Source organism: Rhinoderma darwinii, chromosome 1, assembly GCF_050947455.1.
Source record: "Rhinoderma darwinii isolate aRhiDar2 chromosome 1, aRhiDar2.hap1, whole genome shotgun sequence".
Lineage (NCBI taxonomy): Eukaryota > Metazoa > Chordata > Amphibia > Anura > Rhinodermatidae > Rhinoderma > Rhinoderma darwinii.
The window spans coordinates 441,738,028-441,764,865 of record NC_134687.1 but is presented as its reverse complement, the minus strand read 5'-3'; the positions used below and the strand labels follow the sequence as shown (position 1 = coordinate 441,764,865).

The window sequence follows — 26,838 nt, the reverse complement described above, 5'->3', positions numbered from 1 at the left end:
CGGACTTGTGCACTTGGACCAGCGGCAGCAGACGGAGCGGACGGGCCGGAGGGAGCCGCGGCGGCAGGAGCAGGTAAGAGATTTCAATGTATGTTCGTGTTTGTGTACGTTTACTACTGTATGTAAATCTACTACACTGTGTGTTAGCTCAAAAAATGGCGACACACAGTGTAGGAGGTTAGACCGTTCAAACCCCTCGTTTATCCCGGCACTAGCCAGGATAAAGGAGGGGGGGATGCTGAGAGCTCACTAGAGCGAGGGCTTTTTACCCAATTTTGCAATGCTGCAATTTTGGGAATAGCTCCATCTAGTGACCAGCAATGGGAAATATTATAAATTAGAATCTAATTTATAATATTTCCTGACTCGTGAAAAAAATAAAAAAATTTTTAACAATGTTTAATCACCTACACACTAAATGTTTAATTAAAAAAAAAACAACACGTTTTTCTGGCAACACATTCCCTTTAACTTTACCGAAGCGTCTTGAGAGTGAATAGACATCACCTCCAGCCAGGATGCGATGTCTATTCACACTCCCGACACTTCGGTAAAGTTTCTGTGGGACTTAACTCACAGCACAGCGTGATCTCGCATGTTTAAAAAAGTTCAGTATAATGGTATGAAGTTGTTACATCTAGACAAAAAGTCACGTTAATAGAATTCCTACTCAAACTGAAAGAAATAGTAATTAAAGTTTAATTTCCTTCAGACTAAAATGCCTTAGTAGATACTTTCTTTGCAAAATCCTGGGACACTGCAGCAATTACTTGAGCGTTTATTTGTAAAGATCGAAAACTGTGGAGAAATACTAATACACTCAGACAGGTGACAGGCTTGATATACTGCCTATTTATTAATGGATAATAAGGAACGCCGGGCTGTGAGGATGAGAAAGCTTTAATAAGGAAAACCGCTTGTTTTGTGGTTTATTCAGTGGAGTATTTTGCCCATCTTACATTCCCTCACCTTTCATAAATTAACCAGTCTATTCTTTCTTAACTTTAAACCACGAAGGTCTGAGGTCAGATTGAATAAAATACTTTTTTTGTAGTAGTAGTTATTGAAGCTAAAGTTAGAAATATTTGAGTGCTCCATAGCTATATATTACTTATCATTTATGCAGGGGTATCCACTCAAATGTGCCACTGTCCCCAGTGAGGCTCACAATCTAATTTATCTATCTTGGACACACATATTAGGGTCCAGTACATAACTATAGGGGGTACAGACGTTGCAGTTGCACCCAGATTTCTAGTGCCGAGGGAGTTCATTCCTCTGCTTCATAGGAGGCCACCAGTACTATAAACCATGCATTATAATTGACGGCCTAAGAGCTTTATGTTCACACTGAGTTTTTTGACGCGGAAACCGTGCCGCAAAACTCGTCAAAAATGGCCCGAAAATGCCTCCCATTGATTTCAATGGGAGGCGGAGGCGTATTTTTCCCGCGAGCAGTAAAACCGTCTCGCGGTAGAAAGAAGGGACATGCCCTATCTTCGGGCGTTTACGTCTCTGACCTCCCATTGACATCAATAGAAGGCAGAGAAAGTGTATTTCGCAGCTTTTATGCCCGCGGTGCTCAATAGCCGTGGGCGAAAAAACGCAGCGAAAATCGGCGTGCAGGGAGAGGAAAATCTGCCTCAAACTTTGAGGCAGAAATTCCGCCTGCAAAAAACTCAGTGTGAACATAGCCTTAAAGTGTTATTGTTAGAACGCTCTGTGTTTTACAAGCTACACGATCTTCACAAATAAGAGTTCTTCAAATAGGAAGGTATTTACAATGTCAAGATAAACTGTTCATCTCACAATACAGGCACATTGGTTGGGGTGGTAAAACAGCTTGCTGCATATCCCTGTTGGTTTCTTTTAGGCCTCATGCACATGGCCGTGCCTGTAATCACGGCCCGCGGTCACGGACGCCGACAGCCACCTGCATTTGCGGGTCGTGCGCCCGTGAAAAGCAAAAGACAGGACATGTCCTATCTTTTGCGGTACACTTCTACAGCCTGGACACCTTCCCGGAAATCAACGGGAAGGTGTCCGTGGACAACAGACGTGAATGGTCCGTAATTTCGGACTGTAATTATGGTCCGCAATTCCATACGATTTTTACGGTCGTGTGCATGGGGCATTAGCAAAATGTTTAACACAATTTATTGTATGCTGCTGCGTAACAACATTGCTTATTATTGAGTAACAATAGTCTATGAATGGCTCTAGCTTGAAGGTTGACCTTTCTTTATAGAAATTCTTATCTTGTGTGATGCAAACTTGTATTAAGGTCAGGGCAACACAACAACATCTGTTATCTATGGTGGTACACTTCTTTCTCTAGTGCCACATCTGTCAACAGGTTGGGTGTGATATTGCAACTCATTCCCATTCACTTCAATGGAGCTGAGCTGCAATACCAGGCACAAACCATTGACAGATGTGGTGCTATTTTTGGAAAAAAGTAGCCATGTCTTTCTAATTCTTTACAACCTTTTTAACCCCTTAGTGACCAAGCTTGTTTGGACCTTAATGACCAAGCCAAATTTGTAAAATCTGGTATGTGTGACTTTATCAGAGAATAACTCTGTGAAAGTTTTGAATATCCAATTAATTCTGACATTGTTTTTTCGTCACATGTTGTACTTTATTTTAGTGGTAAAAGTAGACTGATACGATTTGCGGAAATTACTTGAAAAATTGAAGAAATTTTGTAAAAATTATCATTTTTCCCTATTTTTAACTGCAATAGGTCACATATGTACACACATACTGTACAATTTTTTTTATTAAATATATATTTCCATCTCTTTACTCTATTTTGGCAGCACTTTTGAAAAAAAAATAATAATTTTTGAGCAATTTAGAAGACTTACAAGTTAAGTAATAATTTTATAAATTTTGAAGTACATTTTGTTTTCCTGCACCAAGCCAGGTTTTCAGAGGCCCATAGGTGTCAGAATGGTGGAAACCCCCACAAGTGACCCCATTTTGAAAACTAGACCCCTTAAGGTATTTATTAAGGGGTGTTGTAAGTATTTTGACCCCACAGTTTTTTTGTAAGAATTCATGCAAAGCAGGCATAAAAAAATATAATTTAACTTTTTTCATAAAAGTATCACTTTGAAGACCGATTTCTTTGTAAAGCGACCATGAGAATGAAGAAACACACCCCAAAATCTATCACCCTGTTTCTCCTGTTTTAAAAAATGCCCCCATTGTGACCCTAATGCGTTGCCTGGACACACGGCAGGGCCCGAAAGGGAGGGAGCACCCGGAGGCTTTCAGGACTCCTATTTTGCTTGAAAATGTTTTAGACCCCACTGTACATTTGGAGAGGTTTTGAACTACCAGAACGATAGAAACTCCCCATAAACGACCCCATTTAGAAAACTAGACCCCTTAAGGTATTTATCTAGGGGTGTAGTAAGTATTTTGACCCTACAGTTTTTTGCTAAATGTAATAAATAGCAGGTGAAAAAAAAATTAATTTAACTTTTTCCATAAAAGTGTCAGTTTGAAGACCGATTTCTTTGTAAAGCGACCATGAGAATGAAGAAACACACCCCAAAATCTGTCACCCGGTTTCTCCTGTTTTAAAAAATGCCCCCATTGTGACCCTAATGCGTTGCCTGGACACACGGCAGGGCCCGAAAGGGAGGGAGCACCCGGAGGCTTTCAGGACTCCTATTTTGCTTGAAAATGTTTTAGACCCCACTGTACATTTGGAGAGGTTTTGAACTACCAGAACGATAGAAACTCCCCATAAACGACCCCATTTAGAAAACTAGACCCCTTAAGGTATTTATCTAGGGGTGTAGTAAGTATTTTGACCCTACAGTTTTTTGCTAAATGTAATAAATAGCAGGTGAAAAAAAAATTAATTTCACTTTTTTCATAAAAGTGTCAGTTTGAAGACCGATTTCTTTGTAAAGCGACCATGAGAATGAAGAAACACACCCCAAAATCTGTCACCCGGTTTCTCCTGTTTTCAAAAATACTCCCATTGTTGCCCCAATCTGCTTATTAGACGTGTGGCTGGGCCAAAAAGAGAGGGAGCACCCTTTGGCTTTCAGGGCACAATTGAATAAATTCTAGGCCCCATATCATGCATTTAGAGGCATTGAGCTGCCTGAACAAAAAAAAAAACACGCAGAAATGACCCCATTTTAAAAACTAAACCCCTAAAAGGTATTCATCTAGTGGTGTAGTGGGCATGTGTACCAACATTTTTTAAAGGAGGAAATAATGGGTATTATTTCAGACACTATGGGTATATAATGTTTTCTTCTAACTCTTATTACGTTTCCACATGAAATAGAGGAGACGTGGTAGAAGGTTATTTTGTTAGAAATATGCCACATTAATAAATTTGTGCCGCATACAGAAGAGAAGTGAAGCCGTGTATTCATAACGGATACATGTCGCTATAGACGTATTTGCCTGTACTTATAACTATGTCTTGCTGAAGAAGCATTTGGTGCCATTATGATGTCATTGTGGACAGAATTCTGTCCTAATATAAAATCAGTCAGAGAGGAAAAAATAAACTGTACTGGAGTAACGGGCAATATCTTCAAACAAATGGAGGAAAATGCATCCAACTATGTTGCAAACTCGAGTCTGTTCACTAGATAGAAGAACACCTGCAGGGCTGCCATGACAAGGTTTTTTTTTTCAGTGACTGGTTGTACAACGTCTCTTTAGCTCCATCAATCCTTATGAGGGACGAATGTGCCAAGTGACGCGGTACACCATAACAGGCCCCTGCCTGGTAAGGTAGGAACCGCTATGTGCACAAAACAACCAATCACCTACAGAATATATAAAAGGACAGTGTCCAAAACCATCTATAGGAACAGTAAAGGATCACTAATCCCCAAAATGATGTCAGTATTTCCAGAAGAACCGTAACAAAGCCCATGGTGTATTGATAAGGAACAGCTCGATTATTAGAGATCCTCCAAATAAAAAAAATAAAAAAGATCATGCCCGTATCACGGTACAGAATTAGGAATGTAACAGCTGTATGTGGCAGGACATAGTCATAAGAACAGTCAAAATAAAAAAATTGTGGATGTGGGATTTTGTACTGGACAATTAATTCCAGCACTTGATCACCCACAAATAAATAAAAAAAATCATAAGGGGTAAAATTAGTTTCACGGTCTGAAAAAAATGTGCTCTACAACCTCTCCCACAAGAAATAATCCCTACTTGGAAAGCCCACGAACTAAAAAGAAAATATAAAGAAATTGACTCCCTAAAAAGACCCCCAACCCATTTTTTTTTTTTTTGGTGTTAAATTCTAGTAATTTGCAACCGTGTGAAAGGTTTCGAAACAGGGGTAGTTACAAAGGGCTGGTTTTGATGGACACATGGGGCAATAAAAGCGGGTATCCCTCCTCCTACCATGCTTGCTACATACCCGACACCTTCTTTGGGGATATTTTTGGGTCTCAGTGGAAGGAATAGGGTGTAAAAAGTGGCGCTCTGAAAGCCTGCGCACATCCTCAGATTCGCAGGATTGTGCCGGTATAGTGGACTCAAAAAGGAGATGCTCAATGACCTTCTCCTGAAATTGAAGGAAAGTGAGCGTTCCTTGGGCTTTTTTGAAAATAACAAAACTGTTATCAACCTGGTAGCAACCTGGATGAGGTAGATTGCTACCTTTTTGTACCAGGCCTTATTTTTGCGCTTCACCAGGTAAGGCTGAAGCACCTGGTCGGAAAGGTCTACACCCCCCATGAATTTGTTATAGTCTGTTACACAGACAGGTTTCTGCTTTGCAGTGGTAGCCCCCCTCTCCGTAATTGCCACAGTGGTGTCCGTGTGTACGGTGGACAGCATGTAGACATCCTTCTTGTCGGCCCACTTCACTGCAAGCAATTCCTGACTTGCAAGGGCCATGGATGTTCCTTTTCCCAAACGCCTGGACACCAACTGTTGTGGGAGTCCCACTCTGTTCTTCCGTACTGTCCCACAGGCCCCTGTATTTGCAGCATGGAGGGCTTTATAAAGGGCAACGCTTGTATAAAAATTGTCTGTATAGACGTGGTACCCCTTGTGCAGAAATGGCTCCATTAGGTTCCACACAATTTTGCCAGAGGTGCCAATAGTTTCTGGGCAGCCTGGGGTATGAATTTGGCAGTCCCTACCTTCATATATTTTGAAACCGCAGGTGTAACCCGTTGTGCTCTCGCACACTTTGTACAATTTCACCCCATATCTGGCTCGTTTGGAAGGGATGAATTGACGAAAGGAAAGACGCCCTTTGAAGCTCATGAGCGATTCATCTACAGACAAATTTTTATCAGGGGTATACAACTTTAGAAATAAATCACTTAGAAGGGTGATTAATGGCCTTAATTTATTAAGCCGATCATAGGCTGGGTCACTTCTTGGGGGGACTTGGGAATTATCAGTAAAATGCATGAATCGCATTAGGGCCTCATAGCGGTTTCTGGACATCACTGCTGCAAATACAGGGGTAGCGTGGACAGCACTAGAAGTCCAGTAGGACCGGACAGAGGATTTTTTAACCAAACCCATATTGAGGGTAATGCCTAAATTTTTTTTTATTTCTGGGACACTTGTGGGGCTCCACATTCTGGAGTACATAGACGCAGGCTTTTGTAGAATAAACTGCCTAGCATACAGATTAGTCTGCTGGACTATCAAGTCTAGGACCGTATCACATATAAATAAATTAAAAAAATTATAGGGGGTAAAATTTTGGACGTCAACACTAATTCCTGGGGTCGCTTCAAATTGAGGTACTTGGGGGGAAAATGATAGTGCAGGATCCCACATCATGGGAGGGACTGCAACACTCGGCCCTGCACTTGACACCTCTACAGCGACTGACATATCTACCACCATAGGACTATGGGGTTCAGCGGTAGAACTAGAATCGTCACTGTCACTGTCGGGAACAAATTCTGAAGCGGTGTCTGTTTCGCTTTCAGAAGTGTCGGAACATAGCAAGGTAGGTTTGCTCCGCACTGTACATACGCTGAGACATATTTATAGATATGTGTATATATATATATATATATATATATATATATATATATGCCCTATAAGTCCTAACCCTAAAGTAAACCTAAAAACCTAAAAACGACACAAATTATTATTATTTTTTTTATATATTTTTTTTTTTATATAACAGACGTAAAATAAATTCTAACGGCCCTAAACACGAATGCTAACCTAGCCCTAACCCTAAAGTAACGCTAAACTAGCACTAAACCTAAAGTAACGCTAAACTAGCACTAACGCTAAACTAGAAATAACGCTAAACTAGCACTAACGCTAAACTAGCGCTGACTAATATAGATTTTATATATTATATATATATATATATATGTATATATTAGAACGATGATTTTTTTTCACTTTTTCTTTCTTCACAGAACAGGACGCAGACTGATCTCTCTCTCCACTCAGAACAACTACAAAGGGAGGAGAGAGAAACACAGCCCATGTCCTGGCTATGTTATGAAAATAACTGTCAGTGATCTCTGTGATAGGTTTTATCACAGAGATCACCTGATCAGGGACCAGTCACAACGGTCCCTAACTGTTGCTGTGCCAGCTACCAACATAGGTAAGCTTTGCACTGCGCATGCGAGCGCCATTTTGGGGGGGAATCGGACGAGGGGGGGGTCGGACCAGGGGGGGAGGTCGGACATGAAGGGGAATCGGACGGGGGGGGGGATCGGACATGGGAGGGGGGCCACACTAATTACCCGTTCTCTCTCCTCTCTAAGGAGTTATTCCATGAGAGGAGAGAGAAATGGCAACGATCTGATGCTTTACCGTGAACGCAGTGAAATAACATGACCAGAGACCACTCGTGATGGTTTCTGATCACTGCTCCGAACACTCAGCTACCTCCGGTAGCTGAGAGAACGAAGCTATGCACTGCGCATGCGTGCACCATTTTGGGGGGGGATCGGGGGAGGGGGAGGGTCGGACGTGGGAGGATCGGACGTGGGAGGGGTGGGGGAACACTAATTACCCGTTCTCTCTCCTCTCTAAGGAGTTATTCCATGAGAGGAGAGAGAAATGGCGATGATCTGCCGCTTTAGCGTGAACGCAGTGAAATAACGATTCACGGCGATCACGTGACCAGAGACCACTCGTTATGGTCTCTGGTCGTTGCTCCGAACTCTCAGCTACCTCCGGTAGCTGAGAGAACGGAGCTCTGATCTTCCGTTTCGGCGCTACTTTAGGCTAAAGCGATCACGTGAAAAGGCGTCGCCTTAGCCTAAAGCCCATTAGTGAGGAACGTAAAAAGTCACTAAGGGGTTAATAGATTGGAGGCAGCTTCAATAGGAAATGTTATTACATACAGACTTTACTCTTATATTTACCAGTATGTGCTGTTCAGGTTAAAGGGTATATCTTAGTATATGTCTGTTTTGTTACATAAGGAACTTTTATAGCTATTATAAAAATTCCTTCCACTACATGTATAATTTCAGGTGATGCGTAATATCATTAAGATATAAAACCATTGACCTTTGTTTTAGGTCTGTCTTTTGAATTCACATTGTGGACCTTTACTAACAATACAATAGGTTGAATGTAACTATGTATTAAAAAAAAAAGTATTTGCATATACATTACCTGCATTTACTCCTATTAGGAATCTGCCAACTATCAAAAATTCAAATAATCCAGCTGGTTGTGCAATTCCCATGAAAAGAGCAGCAAGAATTGCTACAACGTTATTCACCAGTAGAGCCTGTTTCCTGCAATACAGATGAGCAGACAATTTAGTATATGGAGGAAATCAGAATTGATCTAAAAGTTATTGGCTTCAAATGAGACAGGGATAGAAATGTAAGTCATTCATATTAATTTCCCTGTATGTATCTTTCCACATAAGGTGATACTGCTTTGTAGCTCTGTGCTGTTAACTTCTCATTGACATCCCAGGGTAGCCCTGCTTATGTACAAGCTGTCTTGCCCATAGAAACATCCTTTTCTTTGGAACTGTAGTAGGACTTTGAGGCCCGCAGGTGTATAACCGACGGGCCTGATACTGTAGCGTTAGGAAGGGGTTAAAATAGCTGAGGCAGAAGGCTAGGAATTAGGTATGCAGCTTCGGATACAGCCAATGGCAAGGTTGCATTGGCTGTGCTGCAATTGGTGCACTCGAGTAGGGAGGGGTGGTCTGCGGTTGTCCCCATCCCTCCATTGAACAAAGACCCTGAGATCCTGCTCTCCGGCCTCTTTTGCGGCCATAACTCGTGCAGTTGTAAGGGTATGTTCACACGCAGTGAGCAAAAACATCTGAAAATACAGAGCTGTTTTCAGGAGAAAACAGCTCCTGATTTTCAGAAGTTTTTTTTAACAACTCGCGTTTTTTACAGCCGTTTTTGGAGCTGTTTTTCAATGGAGTCAATGAAAAACGCCTCCAAAAACATCCCACGAAGTGTCCTGCACTTCTTTTGACGAGCCGTCATTGTACGCGCCATATTTTGACAGCGACGCGTAAAATAAAGGCTCTTGGGAACAGAACATCGTAAATCCCATTGAAAGCAATGGGCAGATGTTTGTAGGCATAATAGAGCCTTTTTGTTCAGGCGTAATTCGAGGTGTAAAACGCCTGAATTATGCCTGAAACGACTGCGTGTGAGCATACCCTAACTCTACTCACCGGAAAGAGATGGAGGACTCCATTAGGACGAGTCTATTGTAGGAGGGACCTGGTTGGTTGCAGGCTTTCTTGGACGAGACCCGCTCCTCAGCTCCTGCGGCGCCGACTGTACTTTCGGTCCGGAGGTCAGGGAGACCATCAAGACCGCTAGCACGCCTCTCTCCTTCCCAACATGTGAGTCTGCGGGCTGCCTCACACATGTCTCCCTACAGCAGGGCGTCCACCCCTCCCCCATCAGATCCGGCCGAGCAAGCTTGCTAATCGGTGGAGGAAGGGTTTATGGAATTCATTCCACCCTCACCTGGGCTTAATGCCCCCTCCGGTTTGGGGCCTGCTAGGCCACGCCCCGCAGCCACACGGTCCGCAAGCGCAGGTGGCAGGGAAGTGGCTTCCCATGCAGCCAGCCTGGCGGAACTACCGAGGGGTGCCCCCCTTCCCCCAGCATATAGGCCGGTACCTGCAGCAGCTGGGACGACCGCATCACTTCTGCACAGCGCGACGCAAGCAACAGCAGCAGGTATGTGGCATGAAATGTTGCCACCTCCCTTAGATGTAGAACCCCCACTCTCCCTGGCGACAGTGGAGACAATATATTTGACACTAAGAGAGGTCAGCCATCCGTCCCCCCTCCCGTAGCATCCGCTGCTATAGCTGGTTCTGTCTTAAAACACAAGGACCTGGGCCCAGCATATGTATTACCCACTGATCACTCAGAATCCCGCTGATCACAATCACGAGAGGGTTCTGTTGGTCATAGGTCCCACTTCAGCCGCAGGCGTTCTTCCAGGCGTCATGGCTCGCGTCGCTCTAGACGTCGACGCACCTGGCGTAGGAGAACTTCTTCATCCGGCAGTTCATTCGAAACTTCTCCCAGGCATTCACGTGACCGTTCCTCCAACCGTGGCACTTCAGTATGTGGCCACGACGCAAGGAGGCGCTCTCGCAGTGTAATGTCCGTGGCTGCGGGCTGTCAGCTCCGTTCTCCCCGTGACAGCCACTGCCACGAGACGGCAAGCGCTGGCCCCAGCCTCCTCAGGAGAGGCCAGTGATCGCGTCTACTCACCACAGCCGGATCCCGTAGGATGCGGGCGCACGCTCGTGCCCGCTCTTAAAGGGGCAGTGCGCGCACCGGAACTCGTTCATGAACCTTGACCCTTGAGTACTCTGGACTATAAGAGGGGTCCAGCCCCCTAGTTCTATGCCTGAGCTTTGTTGTGTATTCCTAGTCTGTCTTGCAAATGCCCCCCTAGTGTTTCCTGCTCCCAGTGTTTTCTGTTCCTGTAACCTGTATCCTGATCTTGTGCCGTGCTTAGCTGTAGCCGTGCTGTGTTGTATACCACGCCTGTTCTGTTTCTCCACAACGGACGTCCACCAGCTGCCAAATTCCTGCTAAGCCTGCCTTGCTACTGTCAGAGCTGCCACAGGTACCTATACGAACTAGAGACTTTGACCTGCGTCCTGTTGGCCAGCTGCCTTACCGCCAAGGCGGTACGGCCCAGTGGGTCCACAGACCCTCCGTGACAGTAAGCTCAGGCCATGGACCCCGCTGGTCGATCCAAGAGCATGACGACGTCACAGGAGATGCAAGCGGATTTTATGGATCTCCAGTCTCGACAGGACCAACTCCTCCAGGCTTTGAACATTCTCGTACGTCAGCAGGAGGCACGAGCTGCCGTTCCTCCTACTACACCTCCTGGCAGTGTTGATCCTCAGACTACACCTCCTGGAAGTGTCGACTCTCGTTTTTCTTTGCCTCTTCCGGACCGCTATGATGGAGATGCAGATACCTGTCGTGGATTTTTGAACCAGTGCCAGATCCATTTCAGCCTGTATTCTAGGACATTTTCATCTGACGGGGCAAGGGTCGCTTTCATCATCTCTCTCCTCACTGGCAAGGCTCTTGCATGGGCGAAACCTATCTGGGACAGACACGGACCAGAGACCCGTGGCTTCCAAGCCTTTCTTCAGACTTTTCGAATGGTGTTTGAGGAGCCTGGACGGGTCTCATCTGCAGCGGCTGCCTTGATTAAACTACGCCAAGGAGACACCTCTGTGAGCGAGTACACCATCCACTTCTGTACCCTGGCGGGAGAACTGTTATGGAACTATGAGAGCCTGGTAGCTGCATTCTGGCATGCACTGTCTCCTAAAATTAAGGATGAACTTGCCACTCGAGACCTGCCATCTACCCTGCATGACCTCATCCTTCTGTCCGCCCGGATTGATATGCGGATCAGACAACGCCCCCAAGAGGTTCGTTGGGAGGGAGACCTTCCTAGTCTGGTACCTACTTTGCAGCAACCCCAGCTGTCCTCAGATGTCGATCCTCCTAAGGAGTCTGTGATGATGGACCGGGGTAAGCTATCCACCCAGGAGAGACAACGAAGACGCACTTCGGGACTTTGTCTATATTGTGGCCTCGGTGGCCATCTTGTGCGCCTGTGCCCCCAAAAGCCTCAAAGCCTAGGGTTGCTAGGAGTGACAACCCTGGGTAAAAAAGGACTTCCGTCCAAATTGTCCTTACCCATGACCATAGTGTCAGGCAAGAGAACGCATCAGGTCTCTGGATCCGCTGCTAATTTCATCCGTAGAGATCTGACGAACCTTCTGCAATTACCCACAACCCCTATGGAGAGCCCGTTGACAATTGCTTCAGTGGATGTTCTTCCCCTGCCAGATCCAGTTATTGCTGTGACCAAACCACTGAGGCTCCAAGTAGGGGCCCTCCACTCCGTACTGCTGTTGTTCTATGACCTACCCAGAGCCGTTGATCCTGTGTTGCTGGGCCTGCCTCGGCTCCGAATGCATGCCCCAATCCTGGACTGGAACTCTGGAGAGGTTCTCCAGTGGGGCCCCGAGTGTCACAATCGTTGCCTGGGACAGATTCGTTTGGCTCAGTCTCCTCTGCCTCAGTCACTGGCAGGATTGCATAGTCATTTTGCTTAATTTACGGACGTCTTCAGCAAGAAAGAGGCGGAGACACTGCCCCCGCATCGGGCGTATGACTGTCCTATCGAGCTGGTTCCTGGTGCATCCCTTCCCCATGGTAGGGTATATCCTCTCTCTCTGCCAGAGACTCTGTCTATGTCCGCCTATGTTAGAAAGAACTTGGAGCGGGGCTTTATACGTAAGTCTTCCTCCACGGCAGGAGCCGTGTTCTTGTTCGTCAAAAAGAAAGATGGCTCTCTTCGTCCCTGTATAGACTACCGGGGTCTCAACCAGATCACGGTGAAAAATAAGTACCCATTGCCATTGATCTCAGAATTATTTGACCATATACGTGGTGCCAAGATTTTTTCCAAGTTAGACCTGCGAGGGGCTTACAACCTAATCCGGATTCGCCAGGGTGACGAATGTAAGACTGCATTTAACACCCGGGATGGACACTATGAATATCTAGTAATGCACTTCGGCTTGTGTAATGCCCCCGCGGTCTCCCAGGAGTTTATTAATGACATTTCCCGTGACCTCCTCTATGTTTGTGTGCTAGTCTATCTTGATGACATCTTGATTTTTTCTCCAGATCCTATGACTCATCAGAAACATGTCTGTCAAGTCTTGCTGTGGTTAAGGGAGAATCATCGGTACGCCAAATTGGACAAGTGCGTGTTTGAGAGAGATGCTCTACCCTTCCTGGGCTACATCATCTCAAATAGAGGTCTCAAGATGCATCCTGAAAAGGTAAAGTCCGTCCTGGAATGGCCACGTCCTCAAGGCTTGAGGGCCATATAGTGCTTTCTGGGATTCGCCAATTTTTACAGACAGTTCACCCCAAACTTCTCTTCACTGACATCTCCTATCTCTAACCTCACCAAGAAGGACATGAACGCCAAGGTGTGGACTCCTGAGGCAGAGTCTGCATTCAATACCCTGAAGAGTGCCTTCACGTCAGCCTTTATCCTCCATCATCCAGACGTTTCCCTACAGTTCTCGTTGGAGGTGGACGCCTCTTCTGCCAGTGCTGGTGCACTCCTGTTCCAAAGAGGTTCCAAGAGCAAGTCTAGGGTATGTGGATATTTCTCTAAGCTTTTCTCTTCCGCAGAGCGCAACTACTCGATTGGGGATCAGGAGTTACTGGTCATCAAATTGGCCCTGGAGGAGTGGAGACATCTACTAGAGGGCGCAGCTCACCCCATCCTGATTTTTATGGACCACAAGAACGTTACCTACCTCCAGACAGCCCAACGGCTGAATCCTCGTCAGGCCAGGTGGTCACTGTTCTTTGCCTGGATCAAGTTTGAGCTCCATTATCGCCCGGCTGACAAGAATGTCCAGGTCTTTTAAGACAGAAGACACCATGGAGATGCCCCAGAACATTATCGACCCGTCCTGTATTGTCTCAGTCAATCCACCTCAAGTTGGGGACATCCCTCCAGAGAGGACTTTTGTGCGCATGGCTGACCGAAGGAGAGTCCTCCGCTGGGGACACGCCTCTAGACTGGCAGGTCACGCGGGGACCCGTAAGACCCGGGATTTGATTGCCCGTCATTTCTGGAGACCCACGCTGCCCAAAGATGTTATGGACTTTGTTTCCTCCTGCTCTGTGTGTGCAACTAACAAGGTCGCTCACTCCAGACCCGCTGGTCTGCTCCAGCAATTGCCTGTGCCCGATGCTCTCTGGCAGCATATAGCTATGGACTTTGTTACTGACCTTCCTCTCTCTGCAGGATGCAGTACTGTCTGGGTGGTGGTGTACGGCCCAGTGACATACAGATCCTCGAGGCAGGGGCATAGCTAGGGGGGGCAGGCGGGGCATGTGCCCCGGGCGCAACCCGGTGGTAGGGAAGGAGGGGGCGCCGAAGAGCAGCTGATCGCTGCTGATAGGCGCCCCGTATGTGGGACACCTGCAACAGCTTAGGAAGAGCCAGGACATTAAGGCGTTCTGACTGGGGTCTGTGACGGCCAGGGAGTGGACCAGTCCAGTCACCTGACCTCGCGTCAGTGACATGAGGTCAGATGACTCAGGTCAGGGGACAGGTCCACTCCCGTGCTGCAGCCTTCCAGCTCTGCCTCTACTCTGTGCTCTGTGCTCTGCCGAGAAGCAGAGAGGAAGCTCCGCCCACACACAGCCCGTCCTGACCTTTGATGCTGTCAGCAAGGCGACATGGTGAGTGTCTGTGTGTGTAATGTGTGTCTCTGTGTTTGTATGTGTACAGTGTATTTGTGTGTGTATGTGTGTGTAGTGTGAATACAGTGTGTGTCTGTGTTTGTATGTGTATGTTACAGTGTGTGTGTGTGTGTGTGTGTGTGTGTGTGTGCGTCTCTGTCTATCTGTGTCTCTGCATGTATTTGTCTCTTACATCTACTACATTATCTGTACTCAGAGAGTTATCACTGTGTTATCTGTGGTGTTACATAGGACTGCAGGTAACGTCTGCCACATTATCTGTACTGTGTAGCAGAGCTGAGATTGTAATTTAGCACAATGTGTTATCTGTGGTGTTACATAGGACTGCAAGCAACAGCTACTACATTATCTGTACTGTGTAGCAGAGCTGAGATTGTAATTTAGCACAATGTTTTATCTGTGGTGTTACATAGGACTGCAGGCAACAGCTACTACATTATCTGTACTGTTTAGCAGACCTGAGATTGTAATTTAGCACAATGTGTTATCAGTGGTGTTACATAGGACTGCAGGCAACAGCTACTACATTATATGTAATCAGAGTTATCACTGTGTTATCTGTGGTGTTACATAGGACTGCAGGTAACACTACTATCTGTATTTAGAGAGTTATCTCTGTGTTATCTGTGGTGTTACATAGGACTGCAGGTAACACTACTATCTGTATTTAGAGAGTTATCTCTGTGTTATCTGTCGTGTTACATAGGACTGCAGGTACCATCTACTATATTATCTGTACTCAGAGAATTATCACTGTGTTATCTGTGATGTTACATAGGACTGCAGGTACCATCTACTATATTATCTGTGCTGTGTACATATGTGCCTGTGTGCGTATATATGGGTCTGTTTGTGAATGTGTCTTTGTGCTTCTATATTTGTGCCTTTTATGTATTTGTATATGTTCCTGTCTGTGTATTTATCTGCCGGTGTGTGTATATGTGTCTGTACGTCTATATATTTACCTGTATGTATGTATTCCAGATGTGTGTATGTATATTTGCCTGTATGTCTAAATATCTGTCTTTATGTATCTACAGTATATATGTTCCAGCGTGTCCATATATGTGGTTAATGTTTGGTTTGTGTAGGGGGCGGCAATAGAGAGTCCCGCACAGGGCGCCATCCAACCTAAGGCAGGCCCTGGCTGTCACCGACCCTAGTCAGAAGAAACTCCGCCGCTGCCTGCGCCGCATGACCTCCTCGGCTCCTCCGGTAAGTCACACTAGGCAGAGCGGAGAGTGGTAGAGGTAGGCTACCGCTCACCGGTCTGTTCACAGTGTGGCGCTAAGTACAAGGGGGGAGTGTGGCACTATTTAAAAAGGGGGGAGTGTGCTGCTATCTACAAGGGGAAGCAGGCTGTGTGTGGCACTATCTACAAGGGGGCTGTGTGTGGCACTATCTACAAGGGGGCTGTGTGTGGCCCTATCTACAAGGGGGGCTGTGTGTGGCCCTATCTACAAGGGGGAGGGAGTGTGCTGCTATCTACAAGGGGGGAAGCGGGCTGTGTGTGGCACTATCTACAAGGGGGGCTGTGTGTGGCGCCATCTACAGGGGGCTGTGTGTGGCCTCTTTAATTTATTTTCTTTTAATTTATTTTTATGTTAATTACATTATAGAACTATATCACTTGTAAAATGTAGAAATGCTTTTACACTCGAGTTACATTAAAAAAATTGTGAAAAAAAATGACACCTCATTGATTGGTAGGGAAAGAAAACATGGTGAGGGGGAAGGAGATGTCGGGAAAGAGGTTGGGGGGGGGGCGCCAATCTGAACCTTTGCCCCGGGTGCTGGAGAACCTAGCTATGCCTCTGCCTCGAGGTCTTCGCAATCGGTGGCACCAACTGTCCCTGCTACTCCAGCGCTGACACAGGGGACACTTGCACTTCCACCGTTATCGTCAGACACCGTTTCCGCTCCGGGTCCGGGTGAGTCCGACTGCCTTTGGGCATGCTCTACAACAAATGCATCTGATCATTTTTTATTGTCTGTGTTAAAGTCTCTTCTGGCAGGTAGCGCTGGGGGCCGGGTCGAACCCGTGGCTGCGCTAGTGATAGTGAAGTCTTTGGTTGAGGCTTCTACGTCTACCCCCACGCTGCCTGTCTTCAGAGATACTTATTTTTGTGGTATAGCCCCTCTGGGGGCTCATTTATCTGATGACACTAGATAAAATTTACAGAAACGAGTATATTGATATTTGGTCCCTGGTCTCGGTAGAGTCGGGGACTATAGATAAAGAGAGGTGTTTTGAAAGGGGAGTCCCGTCCAAGCCAATAGTGGCTAGGACTTTTAATAATTGGATACAAGCATTTGCGATATTGGGCTATGTCGTTTCCCAGCATTTCCCTGAAAAATCTTTCCAGATGTTTCTGTACTTGGATACAATTTTTAGTGCTCACAAGTCATATGGTGGCGGAGCGTGGTGGCAGTACGAGGAGGAGTTTAGGAGGAGGATGTCCCAGCGGCCGGAGATTGGGTGGGATACTAAAGCAACAGATGTATGGCTGCAACTTATGATGTTGCAGCGGCCCTTTCAGCCCGCCGCTCCCTCCTCTACGGCCATTACCAGTTCCTCTCCCGGGGCTGGCGGCCCCACCATGCGACGGTCCGGGTTGTGTTGGCTCTTCAATGAAGGGCACTGTAAATTTTATGGTTCCTGTAAATTCAAACCCGAATGCTCTAACTGCGGGGACGGACATGCCGGAGTTCGATGCTCACGGCGGGTCCCCCCACCCGCTTGGCCTCCACACAGCGGCAGTGTCGAGGACCCCAGTACGCGTCAGCTTAGGACCGGTTTTATGCTTGATTTTTTCATCCCTTTTAAGCATAGCCATACGCCGGTATTTTCGAGCAACTTGAAATCGGCCAGGGACTTCCCTTCGATAGTTAAGGAAAAGTTTATGAAGGAAGTAGCTATGGGTCGCATGGCGGGCCCCGTTTCGGAGTTACCTTTCCGTAATCTTTGTATTTCTCCCCTCGGCGTGGTACCTAAAAAGGAGTTAGGTAAATTTTGTTTAATACATCACCTATCATATCCCAGGGGTAGCTCGGTCAACGACGGTATTAGCAAAGCTATAGCTGCAGTTTCTTATATTTCGTTTGATCGGGCCGTCGATTTAGTTAGTTACTCTGGGCGGGGGAACCTCATGGCGAAATCTGACATTGAGTCTGCTTTCCGGCTCCTGACGGTTTAAGAGGACTGTTTCTACCTATTAGGTTGCCAGTTAGAGGGACAGTTTTATTATGCCCATGAGGTATTCAATTTCCTGTTTTTATTTAAAAGTTTTTAGTTCCTTTCTCGAATGGGTTTTGCGTGAAGAGACTAGTGCTACAACCGTAATGCACTACCTAGATGATTTTTTTTTCGTCGGCCCTCCCGATTCGTCTCGTTGCCAGTATCTTTTAGATTCGTTTAGCTTTTTGTCATGCAGGTTTGGGGTACCGCTCTCTGTGGAGAAGACAGAAGGCCCCACTACAACTATTTAATTTTTGGGTATTGAGATTGACTCGTTGGAAATGGTTTCTCGGATAAGGTTGAGAAATTGCGGGCCCTGCTAGTTTGTGCAGTGTCAGTTAAGAAAATGCAATTGAGGCAAGTTCAGTTACTGGCAGCTTTATTAGTTTTTGCCAGCAGGGTTATGCCCATGGGACGTGTTTTTTCCCGCCATTTGTCGATGGCTACGGCCGGTGTAGTAATACCCTCTCACCTGTTTAGGTTATTAGCGGGAACCAGAGCTGACCTGCAGGTTTGGCATACTTTTTTGCAGGACTATAACGGGCGCACTTGCTCCCCCACAGTTTCTAGTACGGATTTTTAAATGTTTACAGACGCCTCTGGTAGCCTGGGTTTCAGGGGCGATATTTGGGTCAGCATGGTACGCGGCTCCTTGGCCCGAGGTTTGGCGTGACAGGGGACGGTGTGGTAATCTCACTTTACTGGAACTTTTTCCTATCATTGTGGCAGTGGAATTGTGGGGAATTGAAATGGCGTTGAGAATTTCGGAATTAATCCCTCCTAGTGTGTCCCGTCCGGGCGGATTATTATTTGAAGACATTAGCCTGTCTTTTTCTGGCCTTCGTTTTCGAATTCGTAGGTCTAAAACGGATGGTACGGGCTGCTGGGTTTCATTACGAGGTAGGCGGGCACGGTTGCCCGGTAGCAGCGGTTACCTCTTACATGTCGGTTCGGAGTCCCAGCCCTTGTTTTTTGTTGCATATAGACGGAGCCCCCCTGACTAAGTTTCAGTTTTCAGCAGTTCTCAAGGGGGCCCTAATAGCATCCAGGTTCCCTCCAGGGGATTTCGGCACCCACTCTTTTCGTATAGGTGTGGCTACCACCGCCAGCAAATTGGGTCTTACATATACTGAGGTGGGTCTCATAGGGCGGTGGCATTCACAGTGTTTTGCAGGTTACGTTCATCCTGATTTGGTATTGCATTACATTTTTCTTTTGCATTTATGTAACAGGCCTTTAGTTTGGATCATAGGCCATTCATATGTGTTCTGGGCTGAAAGGAGAGCTGCCATAAGGCCCGGGGGCCTATCATGGGGTTTTCAGGAAGCGGAGGTTTACTGGAGAGGTCTGAGGGGTCTGCGGTGGCTTCAGGCGATGCCAGAAGTGGTGGGAATCAGTCGTCACCGGTTGGTGCCGGCAGTGTTTGTGTTTCACATAGGGGTAACGACCTATGCTCTGTCCGTCTCTGGGAATTGATCACTCTAATACATTCTGACCTAGAGCGTTTTGCCTACTTCTTCCCTGAACTTGTGCTTGTTTGGTCGGAAATAATTCCCAGGATAGTTTGGCACGGTGCTTGAGATGGCAATGCTATCGAGCATGGCAGGAGGATGTTGAACATGCGGGTATCCCGTTTTGTGAGAGACAGAGGTGGGGTGGTGATTAGGCACAGGCAGCTGGGAGGGGATAATAGATGCCTTTTGCTACCAGATGGCGTCCACTTGACAGACATAGGGTTGGACATATTCCTTTCGGGCCTGCAGGATGGCATTGAGCAGGCTCTTTTTCTGTTGGCTGGGGGTCGTGGTGGGGGGGAGGATCGTGTAGTGTGATTACACGCCCTCCTAATGGCGTTTTTTCTATAAGGTGGTCTTACCTAGATGCCCACTTATTTAGTTGGCCGCCATACAGGTTTTACCTAAGTTGTTATATTTGTGGTTATATATTTAATATTTAAATAATAAATAAGTCTGTGGCCGACCCCGAGTCAACCCATGTTTAAAAGAAAAGCCATGTGTTAAGTTCATTTTAAGGAATATGCATTCCTAGCACAGGTTATGGTTTAGAGGTTAGTTGTTTTATGCAGACAGTCTAGGAATCTTACAGATCACAGGGTTCCAGCCTCCAATCACAGGACCTATATTAGCTCCTTGTGACAAAAAGCCATTCACAGATTGTTGCTTTTGCATATCCAGATATCCAGGATGAGTGTGCAGAAATATAATAAGCATTGTTGGTTGTAAGAGTTTGGTTTCGAACAAATAGTTTTTACAATACTGTAGTTCTCCTTTAAACAAACATTGTAGTTCCAAATTAAGACTACATGCAGATGTGTCGTCTCTGGACTTACATCTTACGTTCTGTTCACTCTGCGCTATTTAGTCCTGTAAAACGACAGACACCCTCACAAAACCCAACGGAACCTAAAAGGCTTTTCCGAGTTATTCCCAGCATTCCAACTCTGCCGCTCCGTTTCTCCCCGCCGCTATGTATTGACATAGCTGCAGTAATGATGTGCCCGTATACCCACGTGATCGCTGCAGCGAAGCACTGGCCTCAGGGATCCTGTGCCGTATAACCACTGAGTCCAGTGATTGGCTGCATCGATCATGTGGGTATACAAGCACATTAACGCTGCAGCTATGTCAATACACAGCGGCGGGGAGGAACGGAAGCAGCAGCGCTGGAATGACAGGGATCCATGAATTGAGCAATGGCTCTTTTTTTTTTTCATCCCTCCTACCGTGGCTAATTTTTTTAAATAACTCGGGAAACCCCTTTAATAAAGTCAATGGGTTTTTTCGGGCACCGTAAGTGTCCGTGATGCATAACATTTGGCTTGCAGCTAACTGAACGCTTCATCTGAATAGTCATTTAACCATTTAACATGTTAATAGCATATAAGTTAGATGTAATTGAAGTGAAGCTCTGCCTTTTATAAAATTGGCTATAGTCAGCAAATGTAAAATCTAGAATCTTTGTAATATATCATTGTTATATTTTTTTGCTGATTTCACTTGTTGACAGTTTCCGTGGAGCAACACACAACATGATGATTTAATACAAAGCAGAAGGGTTTTTACACTAAATGGCTATGTGTCCATGCACATGATTGTAGTATGGATCCATGTGGTACAGATGAGTAATACCACGCCCTAAGAATTCTATACCTCTTTGTGCTCATGTTCGAATCAGCAAGAACAAAAATCATGGCATTACAGTGCCTCATGTTCCAAATATGAATCAAATACAGACATAAGTACAGAAATAAATAGATCAATAATAGTCTGACCATTTTTTTTGAAGACTTTATTGGCTTTAAACCTCTTAGGCCCCATGCACACGAACATGCTTTTGCGGCCGCAATTCCCCCGAAAATCCATGGGAGAATTGCGGCCCCATTCATTTCTATGGGCTCATGCACACGACTGTGGTTCCCACAATCCGTGCATTGCCCAGGAGCCTGGACCGCAGAAAAAACGAACATGTCTTATTACGTCCAGGCTCATAGGAAATAATGAACGCGGCCATGTGCACGGCCCGCGATTCGCGGGCGGCTCGCGAATGACACTCCGCGGCCGGATGACCCGAAAATCACAGCCGTGCACATTTTCCCATCTTGGACAATTATGGCATATCCACAGGATACGCCATAAATGGCTGATAGATGCAGGTCCCACCTCTGGGACCTGCACCTATCTCTAGAACGAGGCCCTCTGACCCCCATCCTACCTTGTCCAGCTCCCCTGTCACTGCCTGTCAAAGAGGTTGGGAGTACGGAAATAGCCGAGCTCGCTGAACTACGTTGTTTCCGGAACGCCCAAAGAAGTGAATGGGAATTAGGTAGCATAGAAAGCTCGGCTGTTTCTGAGACTCGGGGGCTACAAAAACAGCGTAGCTGGATGTGCTATACTGTTCTTGTAACTCCCATTCACTTCTTTAGGAGTTATGGAAATAGCGTAGTTCCTGTGTTTCCGTATTCCCCCCACCTTGTCGAACAGTGGCCAGGGAGCAGCGGGAGCCGGACAAGGTAGGACAGCATTCAGGGGCCCCCGTTCTAGAGACTGGACCCACACCCCTATAAGGACTGTGTCAATTTAGGCCTTGAGAACTAGAACAATTTTTAGATTTTTCCTCTCTTCATCCCAGCGGTTTTAGCTTTTTTATTTTTTTGTTCGGCATAGTTGTATGAGGCTTTGTTTTTTGAAGGACGAGTTTTAATGGTACATATACACTACCGTTCAAAAGTTTGGGGTCACCCAGACAATTTTGTGTTTTCCATGAAAACTCACACTTATATTTATCAAATGAGTTGCAAAATGACTAGAAAATATAGTCAAGACATTGACAAGGTTAGAAATAATGATTTTTATTTGAAATAATAATTTTCTCCTTCAAACTTTGCTTTCGTCAAAGAATGCTCCATTTGCAGCAATTACAGCATTGCAGACCTTTGGCATTCTAGCTGTTAATTTGCTGAGGTAATCGGGAGAAATTTCACCCCATGCTTCCAGAAGGCCCTCCCACAAGTTGGATTGGCTTGATGGGCACTTCTTGCGTACCATACGGTCAAGCTGCTCCCACAACAGCTCTATGGGGTTGAGATCTGGTGACTGCGCTGGCCACTCCATTACAGATAGAATACCAGCTGCCTGCTTCTTCCCTAAATAGTTCTTGCATTGGAGGTGTGCTTTGGGTCATTATCCTGTTGTAGGATGAAATTGGCTCCAATCAAGCGCTGTCCACAGGGTATGGCATGGCATTGCAAAATGGAGTGATAGCCTTCCTTATTCAAAATCCCTTTTACCTTGTACAAATCTCCCACTTTACCAGCACCAAAGCAACCCCAGACCATCACATTACCTCCACCATGCTTGACAGATGGCGTCAGGCACTCTTCCAGCATCTTTTCAGTTGTTCTGCGTCTCACAAATGTTCTTCTGTGTGATCCAAACACCTCAAACTGAGATTCGTCTGTCCATAACACTTTTTTCCAATCTTCCTCTGTCCAATGTCTGTGTGCTTTTGCCCATATTAATCTTTTCCTTTTATTAGTCAGTCTCAGATATGGCTTTTTCTTTGCCACTCTGCCCTGAAAGCCAGCATCCCGGAGTCGCCTCTTCACTGTAGACGTTGACACTGGCGTTTTGCGGGTACTATTTAATGAAGCTGCCAGTTGAGGACCTGTGAGGCGTCTATTTCTCAAACTAGAGACTCTAATGTACTTGTCTTGTTGCTCAGTTGTGCAGCGGGGCCTCCCAATTCTCATTCTACTCTGGTTAGAGCCTGTGTGTGCTGTCCTCTGAAGAGAGTAGTACACACCGTTGTAGGAAATCTTCAGTTTCTTGGCAATTTCTCGCATGGAATAGCCTTCATTTCTAAGAACAAGAATAGACTGTCGAGTTTCACATGAAAGCTCTCTTTTTCTAGCCATTTTGAGAGTTTAATCGAACCCACAAATGTAATGATCCAGATTCTCAACTAGCTCAAAGGAAGGTCAGTTTTATAGCTCCTCTAAAGAGCAAAACTGTTTACAGCGGTGCTAACATAATTGCACAAGGGTTTTCAGGTGTTTTCTAATCATCCATTAGCCTTCTAAGACAGTTAGCAAACACAATGTACAACTAGAACACTGGAGTGATGGTTGCTGGAAATGGGCCTCTATACACCTATGTAGATATTGCATTAAAAACCAGACGTTTGCAGCTAGAATAGTCATTTAGCAGATTAACAATGTATAGAGTGTATTTCTGATTAATTTAATGTTATCTTCATTGAAAAAACTGTGCTTTTCTTTAAAAAAATAAGGAAATTTCTAAGTGACCCTAAACTTTTGAATGGTAGTGTAGATATGCTATCTTTTAATTTATATTTATTTTTGCAAAATGCAGAAAAGAAGTAGTTCTTCTCCAGCTTTCATTTTATTTTTTGTACAATTTACATCGATCATCATAAATGATGTTACCAAATATGTTTATATTAATTTATGTTTTGGGACTTAGATTAAATACATTTTATTTATTGTAAAATATTGTAAAATATGCACATTTGTGTGTAGATTTTTTTTACAGATTTGTATTTATTTACCACTACTTTTTTTTTATTTATTTTAAATTTTCTTTTTCAATGTCATATGAGGATTTTCAATTTTGATCTTTATTTTTTTAACTATAATGCATGCATATATCTAAAAGCCGGTACATTATCCTGTGTACTGATGACAGTTCTTAGGACAAGTATGCCCTAACCACTGAAAATATGGTCAGGCAGCCCTGGAGTTCTTCAATTGACCCTGGGCTGTCTGTCTATATAAAGTATGGGCCTTGATTGCCTCACTGGTATCCCTGTGTTGTGATCAGAAGGAGGTCACCCCCTCACCCTTTCCCATTGAATGCTTCAATCAGCTTTGATTGCAGTATTCAGAGCATTAACGGCGCAGGTCAGAGGTTTAAGTGGGGCTGCAGCTGTGTATTACAGCCATTGCAACGCTCCTGTTCGCACGAGCATACTGGCTATGCCTGCGCAATCAGCAGGATGAGTATGCGTTAACATCCTGCCGCTCATGACGAGCACGTTTGTCAAGTGTCGGCTACCAGTTCATATAAAGATAAAATAATATGGACAATGATAAACCATGCTGGCTATTTGATATACAGTAGTGAAAAATACTTCCATGTGAATAGCTGACTATCATTAGCTCTGAGTTTAGATCCTTTCAAATACAGAAAAAATATGAGAATGAAGTACAAGTGTGTGAGTTGGCCTTTGTGAAGAAGTATAGGAAGAGCAGTAGTAATAGTAATGAAGCTGACATTATATACATGTGTTAAATATGTAAATATATGTGTATTGCCAGCTCTAGTGAGAAATAATATCAAATCATAAGAATCAAGTCAGCGGAGAAAATGCTTACATAGCCCTTATTCCTGTACATAATATATGTTAATCACATAAGGTCTGGTTTTCTTTTCTTTGTATCAAATTCTGGTCATGTCCGTTTATGAACCCTCATTATTATGCTCACTATGTAAGACATGGTTATTTTTGCAAGGAAATATATGGATGTGAATGATGGAATTGTTGGCTAAGCCGCTCAAGCAGTATTTTCCTGCAGTTCAGTGACACCACGCTTCTATCCTGGCAGGTAATTTTTTTTAAAGAAGTTCTCTGGAACTATAACATTGATGGCCTGTCCTAAACATAAGCCATAAATGTTATAGTCCTGGAGTACCGCTTTAGGCAAATTTCTGAGGGGCAAGTTACATGTGAGCAGCAGCTTATTGTCTGCTAACTCCCTGCAACTTGAAGTCAGAGGAGCACTGTTACATGGAAAGGTGTTTTATTGTGTCTAACACCGTTATGAAGAGCGCATGTGGGGGGTGCGGGCAGGGGCATAACTAGGAAATACTGGGCCCCATAGCAAACTTTTGACTGGGGCCCCCCCTCCCCTGGGTGTCACACAACCCCCCCCCCCCCTTGTAGATAGTGCCTTTTTTACAGCCCCCCTGTAGATAACGCCATACAGCCCCCCTGTAGATAACGCCATACAGCCCCCCCCTGTAGATAACGCCATACAGCCCCCTTTGTAGATATCTACAGAGGGGGGCTGTATGGCGTTATCTACAGGGGGGACTGTATGGCGTTATCTACAGGGGGGGCTGTATGGCGTTATCTACAGGGGGGTCTGGAGTGTGAAACTCACTGCAAGTTCTATGTTGGTGCGTTTTCACACATTGAAGTCAATGGGTGCGTGAAAACCACGCAGAACACACGGATGCACATCCGTGTGTTGTGCGTGATTTGCGCATCAGTTCCATTTTTAAAAAAAAGTGCTTTGTGAGTGCGTGACAAACACATGCCACTTGCACAGCACAGATGCAATAACGCACCCGAACAAGATTTACACGCGTTTTTTACGCTCGTAAATCTGTCATGCTCGTGTGAATGTAGCCTTACACTTTTTGAGGCACAATGGGAGTCACTGTTATGGAGCACTGTGACTGTTACTATTATGGGAACACTGTGGTTGATAATGTTTTGAGGAACTGTGCCTGTCTCTATAGTGTGAGTACTGGTGTTGTTCCTGTAACAGCGGCACAATGGTGGCACTATTAGAACACTGGAGCTGGAAATATTATGACGTTTCTGTTGTTGGAATGTGATCACTGTAATGGGTCACTCTTTTTTTGTCATCATTGTGGGGATACTGTAGTTGTTTGGTACTGTGGCATCTGAAAAACTTGTCATTTCGTGTGCAATGCATGAATTTAACTGTCGCGCTTTTCCATTTTTATAAGGGTGCGTCCGCTTACCTGCCAAGCTTTACTGCTGCATGCCCACCAATGAATGTCCCAAGGAGACCTCCAACTGTAAACACTGAAACAATTACTGACCAGATGAGGGTTAATATATCTTCATCTAACTGGGAGTGGAAGCGTGAAGACCAGGTTTCATTAATAAACATGTGTACATGCTGTAATGGAGTAAAAAAAAGTTTAGAAAATAGAAGGGATCTTCAGAATATCAACAGTGACCACTTTGCATCCATTTATCTTCTCATTTTATTATGCAGTTTTTGAGATAACTGTAGATAAACCTAACATCAGCAAAATGTTCTGCAAGAATCTCAAATCACTGTAAATTCTCTCGAAGACGAAGCAATTAGCATACAAATTTTTGTATAATTGTTCACTTAGAGATAATCGCCACATGTCATAGCGTGCAACGATTGAATGACAGACAATAAATGATTCGGTTTTCGTGATTTGGCCACATCTACCCGAGTGAAAGATTATTGTTTGTCACCTC

At 45.1% G+C, this 26,838-nt stretch overlaps 1 protein-coding gene across 1 annotated transcript in view; it reads right to left on the bottom strand.

Moving 5' to 3' along the window:
- The window catches only part of LOC142652441 (solute carrier family 2, facilitated glucose transporter member 11-like), a 117,627-nt gene that overhangs the window by 65,620 nt on the left and 25,169 nt on the right, over window positions 1–26,838 (bottom strand). Inside the window, exons 3-4 of the mRNA XM_075828104.1 lie at window positions 26,343–26,503; window positions 8,629–8,753 (exon numbers count right to left, since the gene is read on the bottom strand). Of these exons, the coding sequence (XP_075684219.1) occupies window positions 8,629–8,753; window positions 26,343–26,503 (286 nt within the window). The remainder of the gene's footprint in view (window positions 1–8,628; window positions 8,754–26,342; window positions 26,504–26,838) is intronic.